Source organism: Episyrphus balteatus, chromosome 4 (assembly GCF_945859705.1).
Source record: "Episyrphus balteatus chromosome 4, idEpiBalt1.1, whole genome shotgun sequence".
Taxonomy (NCBI): domain Eukaryota; kingdom Metazoa; phylum Arthropoda; class Insecta; order Diptera; family Syrphidae; genus Episyrphus; species Episyrphus balteatus.
In genome coordinates, this window is record NC_079137.1 from 55,056,974 (window position 1) to 55,068,375 (window position 11,402).

The 11,402-nt window shown below is 29.6% G+C and overlaps 1 protein-coding gene across 1 annotated transcript; it reads left to right on the plus strand.

The window, feature by feature from the left end:
- The first annotated feature begins 2,448 nt into the window (after positions 1-2,448).
- LOC129919264 (IQ and AAA domain-containing protein 1-like) lies at positions 2,449-7,861 on the plus strand. Its single transcript, XM_056000118.1, has 8 exons — positions 2,449-3,473; positions 3,530-3,881; positions 3,937-4,226; positions 6,241-6,397; positions 6,481-6,741; positions 6,799-6,956; positions 7,077-7,654; positions 7,725-7,861. Exons 1-8 carry the CDS (start codon positions 2,471-2,473, stop codon positions 7,845-7,847), a joined length of 2,922 nt encoding a protein of 973 aa, XP_055856093.1. The 5' UTR covers positions 2,449-2,470; the 3' UTR covers positions 7,848-7,861.
- The last annotated feature ends 3,541 nt before the right edge of the window (positions 7,862-11,402 follow it).

Below are 11,402 nucleotides of genomic sequence, written 5' to 3' on the forward strand. Positions count from 1 at the left end.
GCTGGTTCAATTAATAGATTCAAAAATTAAGCCCAAAGTCTAAAACCCGATTATTATAAAATCATTGTTAAAAAATTTGTTTCGAGATTTAAATCCCGAAAAATCTGCTTCCGTATGTATGAAAAAAACAATATTTAGTTTGCAATAACTTAGCAACCAGACCTCCAAGAAACATTTGGTTTTCAGCTATGAAAAGTGATTAGCGAGACCTTTCCTTTTATGTATCAATCGTTGGATTTAGAGAAAATTTTTGAAAATGCTTATTTGTTAGACAAGGGGTACCTCTTGAATTTTTTTTTTCGAAAATTTGAAAAAAAAAAATAGATTCGTAATTTTTTCATCTAAATGCATGGACTTGTGCACTGTGATTTCATATTTGTTAACCAAAATTCGTAGTTACTTAAATCCCAAAAAAATCAGCTGTAAAACATCTAAGAACTTGAGCATAAACGTTTACTGTCTCTTCGAAAATAAAAACACTCTTTCACCTAAATTTTTTTTATGAAGAGTCTTTATTCTTGTTTTCTATCCCAAATTCAAAGTTTTCATCAAATTTCATTGAGGTCGCCCATCATTTTTGTTTTCTCTCAAAAAAACAGTCTTTTAACCATGATATTCTTATCGACACTTTAGATTCTTGGTTCTAATTTCAAAAGTAACATAATTGCTAAATTTTAATAGGGTACCATTACACGGTGTAACACTCAAAATATACGCGCGCGGAGACCTATCAGGTTTTGTAGAGCTAGTCGCACTAGTTACGAAACGGTATTTGAAAATCCGATAACACCCCCAAAATCTGGAGTTACGGGCAAAAAACGGTTTTTTGGACCTTCACCCATTAAAAAAATTCTAGCTCCGTCAATTTTTTACCCATTTTACCCATTTTTTTACAGTTTCTGATAGAAGATAAATATACCTTTTCAACAATGTATAAAACATGTAACTCGGTTAAACCACTTAGAATTTATAAGCTGTCAAAGTTCAAAAATTACATTTTTTTTGTCATTTGCCCAACTTCGGCATCAATTTAAAGTATATGTTTTCAAAACAACATGATATTTAAAAAATATATTCTAAAACAATATCTATTTCCCAATCAATCGAGATATTTTTTATAAAATCACTTCAAAATTGGCTTAGAAAAAAAAAATTTTCGATTTCTATTCAGATACAGAAATTCGAACTTTTAGGTATAGAACAAAAATGTTGTTTCGGCACGTAGTAGGATAACTTGGAGGCCAGGATTTGATAACGGGTTTTTTGTAGAGGAGCTGAATATAAAATTTTTTTTCTTTGGGAGGGGGGTCTATCACTCCCAGTTTAGGTGGGAGGGGCATTTTTCTAAAAAAAAAATTATCAAAATAAAAAAAAATTATTAAAAAACAACGGCAACACTTACAGTAATAAATTATACCATTTCCGAAAGTCAAAATTGTACATTTGATTCAAATTTTTAAATCAATATAATATAACCAATAGTTTTTGAAATAATCGATTTCAAAGTTAAAAATAGGCGAAAAAAATTTTTTAAAACTCATTTTATACTATTTTTTTCCAGACTGTGAATTTTAGTAAAAAAAATTACTCACACAGAAAACTGCCTCAATTGATTCCTTATCGAACAGTGAAAACTATATGTTTCTATGTCTTCTAGTTTATGAGAAAATTACAATTTTTTCAAAAAGGTATTTTATTCGTAATTCCCATGGTAAAGACAACATTTTTAATAAATTTTGTAAGGTTACCTTTTATACCATTGATTTTATCGGACTTATAGCGGATTTCCCTTATTTCCCATAAAAACACCCTTTCACCTAAAATATAGAAAAATTTATAGAATGCTTAGATTCTCGGTTTCTGAAGTAAATGAAACATTTGTACCAATTTTCATTGGTGTAACATTTTTGTACCAGTTTTTGTTGAACTAATTCGGAATTTCATAATTTCCTTAAAAAAAAACACCCTTTCAGTCAAGACAATTTCGTAGACTCTGTAGATTCTTAGTTTTTATAACAAAAAAAAAACTTTTTCACCAAGTTTGAAAAATTAACAAAATGTATGTCAGCTGTTATGATACCTTTCTCACAAATAACTCAACCCATAAAAAAAAACACCCTTTTAACAAAAATATTTTTAAGAACTTTATAAATCCTTTCCTATGAATCCCTGCTTTATCTAATGCCTTTATCCCGAACCTCATCAGGATTGTTGTAGTCCATATAAATCTTCTGGTATTTTGTTCATCATCTTCTTTTAGTAATTTCGACTTCTTAATCTGCTGACCATATTCATAAAAGCTATATTCAATCATTAAAGTGTGATATCTAGCTATTTCTATACCAAGGCGACTTGCCCTCCGTCCCTATTATAAGCTTTTGGTTTTAACTACTTTGAAATCACTAAACAAAGTAAAGAATAGATCTTAACTTAAATTTTCTAATTCAAACTTCATAGACTTCAATTGAAAATGTCTTTTGACTACAATTACAAATTTTGGGTAGCAACACAAAACGACCTCGATGATATTTTGAAACGTCAAGAAGTTTACAAAAAGCTTAAACCCATCGAAGATAAATCTGTAACACATTATTTATTTGCAGAGGTTTACGTTCGTTATGTTCAACTTGTTAATAAACTCGGTTACATTTACCATCATACTTTTCAAGTTCAAAAAAGGGATGTTATAAGACAACTAGTTGAAGCTTCAACACAACGGCTTCTCGAGTTAAAAAATGAATTGAAAAATATCGAACTTTCTGAATTTATCTATGTTGACAAGACACTAATTGAAAAACGATTGACCCCGGATGATATTACAATATGGACACCAAAGTATTTTCCATACTGGCGCCCAACGAATGTACAAGAAATGATTTATGGTCCTCGAAAGAACTTAGATGAATCAGAAAGATATGAAGAAAATCTAAGACAAGATGAAGGAATAACAAAAACAGGAATAACTATCAAAAAAGCAAGGATTGAAAAGGATTCAATGTCAAAAGAACAGGAAGATTCAACCTCATTGAAAAGAACGGAAAAAACCAATGCTAGAATGCGAGAAAAAATTGAAGTCAAAATTGATCCAGTAAAGAAAGAATTAATGGATGCTGTGACTTTAATTCAAGCTCATGAACGAGCTCGTGTTGCAAGGGTATTATTAACCAATATTCGATACAATCCAAAAGTGTACAAGCCAAAAATGCGAGACGACAAAATGATCAAATATGACTTCACCCACAATTATTACACAAAGAAAAAGGATATTGGGACATTCAATTACTACGCTAAGCCAATTTCTGCTAAAGTTAAAAGGTTTTCTGAAGATGAAATTTCAGCCGAAGAAGAAAATGACAGTGAATCATCTTTGTCATCATTTGATGAAGATCAAGAGCTTTCAGCACAAGAAGTTGAATCAGAAATTGAAGAATCTTCATCGTCCGATGAAAGTAAATTATCGGATTTCGAAAGAGGTATTTTGACATTGTTTTTTAAATGAATTTTATAGTTTTTAAACATTCATCGATAGAATCTGAAATTGCAATAAATTTTGAAGAGTTTGTAGAAAATTTTAGAATTCGATCAGCTCTTAAAATTCAAACATTTTGGAGAGGTTATAGAGAACGTAAAAGATATAAAACTTTGTTACATAAAAAAGCAATTATTTACGGAATGTGTCAAAATTTTAAACCGAAATCAAAGAAAATAAAGTCCTACTTAGAACGAGTTCAGGAAGCAGCAAAACATAGGTTTCTTAAAGAAAAATATGACGATGAATTCATCCAGTTTTGTGAAGATGAAAGATCAAGAATACTTCGAGTTAGGGGGCCATGGATTATGGAAGATATATCTGATAATATTCGGGCATGGTTTAGAGAATTGTAAGAAAATAAGAACCTTTGTTCCGATTTGAACTCATTTTTTTGTTTCATATAGCTATGACAAATTAGGCACCTTTCATCCATATCCTGATGAAGTGAAAGGCGGTACTTTATTATTAGTTAGAGGTGAAACAATGAATGTCTTTGAATATCAAGATAAACTTAAGGAGAAAATACTAACAAAGGAACAAAAACAAAAGATTAAGCAAAAAGCCAAAGAATTGAAGAAAAAACAAAAAGAAAAACTGAAGAAAGAAAAACAAGCAATTGCTAAGAGAAGAGCCAAATTAAAGGCTGCTGGAATATTTGATTTGAAAGATGAAATGGAAAGGAGCAAAAGTATTGGTGAGGTTTTTTGCTCTATTGAATTATTAGAAATTAATGATAAAAGTTTTGTATTATATACTTCTGAGAAAATTTTTTTCGAAAATTATCCAATTTTCAAAAAATTTTTCCAAATCCATCGAATGAAACATCAAAAGTAAGGACTCTTTTGACTCTATTCATAACTGAAAACCAAAAGTTTGTAGAAGTTCGGGTTGCTCAATTATTTGGAATCGAAATATTTTTTGTCCCCTTCTTTTGGAAGCCCATATTTTCGGATCGAAGTCCCCAAACAAGTTTTGGTTAACAGTTATAAGATCACAGCGAACAGGCCTATGCATTCAGCTAAAAAATATACAAATTTATTTTCTTAAGATTTTGAAAAATTATCCATGTCTAAAAATCCGGAATTTTCAAAAAAAAAAAATCTATCGAATGAGACATGAATAGAAAGGGCTCTTTAGACTTTATTCATAACTGAAAACCAAAAGTTTGTAGGAGTTCGCGTTTACACAATCATGAATTATTTGAAATAGAAAAATTATTTTTTTCCCTTCTTTCGGAAGCCGATATTTTCGGACCAAAGTCCCGAAACAAGTTTTGGTTTACAGTTATGAGATCACAGTGAACGGGCCTATGCATTCAGCTAAAAAAATTACAAATTTATTTTTTTAAGATTTTCGAAAATTATCCAAGGGGTACCTTGTCTAAAAATTCGGAATTTTCAAAAATGTTCTCCAAATTCATCGAATGAGACATCAAAAGAAAGGACTCTTTAAACTCTGTTCATAGCTGAAAACCAAAAGTTTTTAGAATAGAAAAATTATGTTTTCCCTTCTTTCGGAAGCCGATATTTTCGGATCGAAGTCCCGATACATGTTTTGGTTTACAGTTATGAATTCACAGTGCACAGGCCTATGCATTCAGCTAAGAAAATTACAAATTTAGTTTTTCAAGATTTTTGAAAATTATCCAAGGGGTACCCTTTGTCAAAAAATTCAGAATTTTCAAAAATGTTCTCCAAATTTATCGAATGAGACATCAAAAGAAAGGACTCTTTAGACTTTATTCATAACTGAAAACTAAAAGTTTGTTTGTGTTGACAAAACCGGACCAACAGGATTTCCGAATCATAAAAATTTGGTTATTAAAATTTCGAATTTAACGAATTAAGACCTCTTTAAAATTTAAACATTTTACAAAAATTCCAACACTAACTATGAACAGAGAAAATCATTTGTTTTTACATTTTTGCTTTTAGGTTTTACTTGTTTTATTTCATTTAGATTTTTGATTGGACATTGACATTCAATTACTTCCAACTAAAAGTTTTTTGTTCATTTTTTGCAACAAATACAAAAATCTAGAGTTGAAAAAACTTATTGAAAACACTAGATATAGATTTCTGCTTTAATTTTAAAAGGCCATCTAAACACTTTTAGGCCCAATTTATTCACTCTCCATTATATTTAAAGTCGCCATTAAAAATTTAAAATCTTTCAAATCACATACAAATTTTAAAATTTTCCATTTTAAATGGCGACTTTAAATTTAATGGAGAGTGAATAAATTGGGCCTTAGAGACATTGCATTATCATTATTTTCTTCGTAAAAGAAAAAAAAATATTACACATACGCCACAGTGACCTTATGATTTTTTTTTTATTTGTAAGCATTTTTCCTCTCAAATAAAAGTTAGACACAAAGCACATTTGTGATTTAAAATTTGTGATTTTAAACTTTTTAAATACTAACCGTTAACAAAAATGGTGAAAAGTAATTAAAAATTCTTTCACAAGATAAAAATCAGCGAGGTATGATTTTGAAATAACCTTTTAAGAAAAATTGTCTTTTTCAAGATAATCTACTTCTAGTTACAAAGTTTTCGTTTTAAGTTGTCTACCACTTTGTCTATACTTTTTCAATTCTTATTTATCCTTAAAGCTATAACTTTTTCAAGTACAATTGTCTTAATATTATTCTATTCTAAAACCTTTATATTCTACATAAATGTACATTTTTTCTATACTTTAAGCTCAAATCGAAAATACAATTGAAATGTACAAGAAACAATGGCAAGATATTGATGAAAAGTTAAATAGAAATCATGAACCCATTAAGAATTGGATAACATCAGATTATTATTCGGAAATTCACCAGGAACTACAATTGACAGTAGATGAACTTATGAGGTAAAAGCAGATCTAAAGCTATTGTTCGGTTCTTAAAAATTCAAAAAACATCCAAAAGAACCTAATTTTTTTCCATTTTCAAGACTTGAATTTGAACTTCTACAAAAAGCCTTAGCCAAAGACATGAAAAAGAAATACAAAGCTCCTAAGAAGAAAAAACCCAAAGCTAAAAAGGGTAAAAAGAAGAAAGTTGCAAAAGATCTCACAGCTGATCGTTCAATAGAATCACTATTCTATGAACTTCAAGATGCTGGTATTGTTAAGACATATCCAAGAAAAACTTTTGATTATTTCATTGGCGAACGGAATCACTGTGCTTTTGATATCCTTAATATACAAATGAAGTAAAAAAAAAATCAGTGAAAGTGATTTTATCTTTTTGAACTACTTTGATTTTCCAGAGACACTCCGCCCTATCAAGGTGAAATTAAAGACGTTTTGATGGAGTATGTCCTTGGAATGGGTCCTTTAAATATAACGAAACCTAAATCAATTTGTCTTGTTGGGCCAACAAATAGTGGCAAAAAGCTTTTATGTGATATTTTGGCCACTGAAATTGGTATTTTTATTTTTTTTTTTTTTTCAAAAACAAGGTTGAGGTCTTAAAATTTTGAAATCATTTCGAGTTTTCGAAAATTAAATTTTTTCTCAAATCCTTTTCTAATCCCAACTTATTTAGATGCTGTTGTGCTCGATATCAGTCCCGAAAACACTGTCCAATATCAATCAAATTTAAAATACTTTCTACATATAATATTGAAAATGGCCAAAATCTTACAACCAACAATACTCTTCCTTCGAGATGTGCATCGAGTGTTTTGGAAAAAAATTCCTCCTGAATTTGTCGATTTATGTCCAAGACTTTTACAATCACAATTAAAAAAAACAATTTTGAAATCCATCAAAAAAGAAGACAAAGTTTTACTTCTTGGCACCACAGATGCTCCATGGACGGCAAATGGAAAAATGAAGAAATTATTTCAAAAAATTCTTCTTGTTCCAAAAACTGAATATGCAACAAATTTTATTTTACGTCGAAATGTTACTTTACAATTTCCAGCCATTCCACGAGATTTTGATTTTTCAGCTTTGACTCTGGTTACTCGGGATTATGTTTCTGGTGATGTTATGAATAATATTGAAGAAGTTTTAAATTTAAGACGTAGAATGGAATTGGTTAAGAGACCGCTAGAGCCAATGGAGTTTTTAGAAAATTTTTTGGAAAAAGATATTCCTGAATTTCCATTGGAATTAAAGGTATTTATAATGAATTTTTTCTTAGTTATTGCAAAGGATTGGTACATATTCAATCAATTCCAACCTAAAGGTATGGGAGAAATTCATAAAGTGGTACAGAAAATCGAGTACGATGGCCAAAAAACGTGCAAAAATGATAAAATTGCAAGAAGAGTTGTTAGCAAGACAAAACAAAAAATCCAAAACAAAATAAAATTTAAAATTAAATCAGTGTTTTAGTTAAAATTCTAGTTAATATGGTAAACACTGGCTGGTCAGTTAGCAATATTATGGACAAAATAAAATTCATAAACTGACATATTTTTAAGAAGACATTTTTTTTTTCTATAAAAAAAATTAAATTAATAGAGTACAAAACGCAAATGAAAACATTAATTAGTAAAAAAAAATAATTAAAATATAAAGTGGGTAATTTTCTAGAAGGGAAATGGAACTTTTTTATAAGGATCAAATTTAAAAGTAGGCCCTTGCCATATAGACAAAAATTTAAAAAAATGTTTTTCTCAAAAATACATAGCTCTAACGATTTTTTTTTTTTAAATACATGTACTATTGAAAATTATTATTCGTAAATTATTACTTAAAAAAAAAAAATATTTTTACCTGCTATGGAACCGTTTTCTTGATTTCCAATTTTCTCGTTAACTGTTTAACCAACTCACATTTTTGTGCAAAAATTTAGAAAAAAAAAACAAAATAAACATTTGAGATTTTTAGATTAAAAACCAATCAATGAATTTTCTAGAAATGTCTACTTTTGTAACCCTTTCGAACCCAAGCTATGAAAATCAATATTAGAAAATGTTTTTTTCGGTATTGTCGGGTCAAAAACATCACAACTAAGAAATATGAATAGCAAAAAGTAATTTTCCAAAATAATAAATAGCAAAACTAATGTTTTGTACCTTATGTACCATGTACCAAACATGCACTGCCTATGATCACCAAAAAAAGCACCAAATTTGTTCATTTTACATTCATGTTTACTCATTTTTTAAAATACTGATTGACAAAAAAAGCAGAGATTTTTAAATCCTTCACTTTTTAGTAAATCCTACATGAACAAAAGCATCTTTATTAAGGAAAATGTAAAATATCAATACTCATTATATTTAAAAAGTCAAATATGTAAAGAAAACCAAAATAAAATACATCAAACAAAATTTGTACGTGTTTTGTAATTTTATATACCATTTTTCTATTTAGAAATATCTTTTTGTAATAAGCCATTCGATAAACTGCCTTGTAAAGCTTCAGATTTGTTTCTCCTAGAAACAATAAAACATTTTTCTTATAGTTTTTGATGTGCTGAGTTGGAATCCAAAGTCAAAAAAATTCTATCACGTCAGGATTTTAAGATATTCGCATTAAAGTATCACAAAATAAAGTTTTTTTTTTGGAAAATCTCAAAAAAACTACTTTATCTCAAAAACCTGAGCTGACCGAAAAGTATACTTTTGTTCTAGGGAGAAAGATATATTAATTTTTAGAGATCAGTTTCTTTATGGGAAGATATGCCAAACCTACTAAACTTACTTAAATTAAGATATCTCGGAGAAGAAAAGAGATATTGAGAAGATTGAAATTGAATTTGAAAGAAAAAAATAAGTTCTCTCATCAACCGTATCAATTTTAATTGAAAAAGATTACATTGTGCCAAAATATTTCTTCGAAAACAGCAAAAAAAATGGGTTTTTGAGATTTTCTAACGGGAATATTTAAAAACGTGACGTGCTAGGTAAATTCTGACTTCAGATTCGGAATCAGCATACAAAAATCCTTTAGAAAAATATAGTTTTCAGCCCTATTCTGCTGTTCCCGTGAATCTCAGATCCGATTCACACATTCGGTTCACTTTAACTCTACCTTGCCATCCTGCTATCCATCGGGTAAACTGCATTATCATCCCTCAATTTGACGTCCAGGTGAACGTCAAATTAAAAAAAAAAATGGCGACGAAGTAAATTGAAAGGAAAAAAAAATTTTTTGTTTGTGTTTATTTGCATAGAAAAAATAAAAGCAGCCGATTAAATGTTAAGAAATAATTAAAAATTTATGAAAAGTGGCATTTTGCTTAATTTCAACGATGGTGAATTTATTTTTACAAACAAAAGTGACAGATCCGCAACATTTTTTATGCGGATTGCAAATGTATGGAGCAAGTTCATTCACGTGATTAGTGGAATACTGAACAACATTACCGATATTACCGACGTGAGTTTGGATTCCCCCCGATGAATAGCAGAATGGTAATTGGTGAATATTTAGCGATTTTTCCCCCCGATGGATAGCAGAATAGGGCTGTTTATTTAAAGGAGGATTTCCTTGCAGACCAGTGAAGTCGGAGAACTGAGAAATTAACTTTTTATGAAATTATAATGAATGCTTCTTCTTCTAAGCAAAAAAACAAAACACTTTCTGCATTAAGATTTTTTATATCTTTTTTTCAAAATTATGACCTTATATAAAAAAAAATTTTTGCAAAAAAAAAAAATTAATTTCAGTCCCTTTTTCGATAAAAAAAATAAAGGTATGATATTTGACTAACTTTTTGTAATAATCCAGTAACTAGGCATTATTATCTTTCACTTAAACCTAAAAAATTGTTTGATTTAATAATTTTTATGAATTAAAAAAAAAAAAAAATGTTACATGAGAGTAACGCTGGGTCCGAAAGGGTTAAAAACCTTACAAAAATTGTAGTTGTTCTAATTTATATCAATGATACAACAATTCATAGTCGTCACTCAAATTAAAATTTTTCTCAAATACAAGCAATTTTATCAAGCTATGCTCAATTTCAGTGCTTATTTTTGGATTTCATCAGTTTGTATTCATAAGATAAAATTTAAGCAAGCGATTAGTTTTCTTCACTCTTCGAGTAACTCTCTCAAGTGCTTAAAATCTGGCTCAAATTCAGATGACGACTTTGAATTTTAAGTCGCGAGTAAGAACTATAAGTGATTTTAATTTTTTATTTTTTTTTTTTTCTGACTCAAGTGTACCTACTGATTTCAAAACTGTTTACAAATTTATTTTATCACCTCTAGTATTTGAGCTTAAGGCCGTGTGTGAATTGGGTTAAATAGTTAAGCCCGTGTAAAATTTTTGACACCATTTAGATGAATTTCAGCTGTATGGCTTATTGTTTAATATTTTTCTCTGCCTCTTAGGCCTCCCGGTTTTGAATGGTTTAAGGCCAACTGAATGCAGTTGTTGATGCATTTGTCTTCTACATGAGTTCTTAGGCCTGCCTCTTCTTCGCGATTGCGTTGGAACGTCGCATGCGATCGCCTTTTGAACTGGGTTCTCATGGTTTCTTCTTTGTACATGACAGTACCAGCTTAGTCGGTCGTGCTGTATTTTATCCAAGACGGTGTTTTTGGCGTGAAGGCTTCCTCGGATTTTCTTTCATTCAATTGCCTCAAATTGAAGATTTTACTTAAAGTCCAAATATTGGATCAGCCCACTGTGCGTAGGGCGCATCCTAGTAGTCCAACCAAACACAGCTATCGGCCGATGCTCTTTCAAAATGGATCAAAAGCAGTTTCTTAATGACAAAAAAAAAAAAAACGATTTTGTCACGACTTTCATTCGTATCGGAAATTTTCTACAAAAAAACACACCGGTCGTAGTGACAATTTGTACAAAATATTCAATTACGAACGGGCTCTGTGACTGTTTTTTTTTTCGAAATTCTTAGAAAATTATATTAAAAAACCATTCCGACAAACAAATAAACTTTTTT

Coding starts and splice junctions, on each gene's coding strand:
- LOC129919264 (XM_056000118.1), top strand. CDS start 2,471: ATGTCTTTTGACTACAATTACAAATTTTGGGTAGCAACACAAAACGAC. Junction 6,742..6,798: donor ATCCTTAATATACAAATGAA/GTAAAAAAAAAA, acceptor TTGATTTTCCAG/AGACACTCCGCCCTATCAAG. Junction 7,655..7,724: donor AATTTCCATTGGAATTAAAG/GTATTTATAATG, acceptor TCCAACCTAAAG/GTATGGGAGAAATTCATAAA.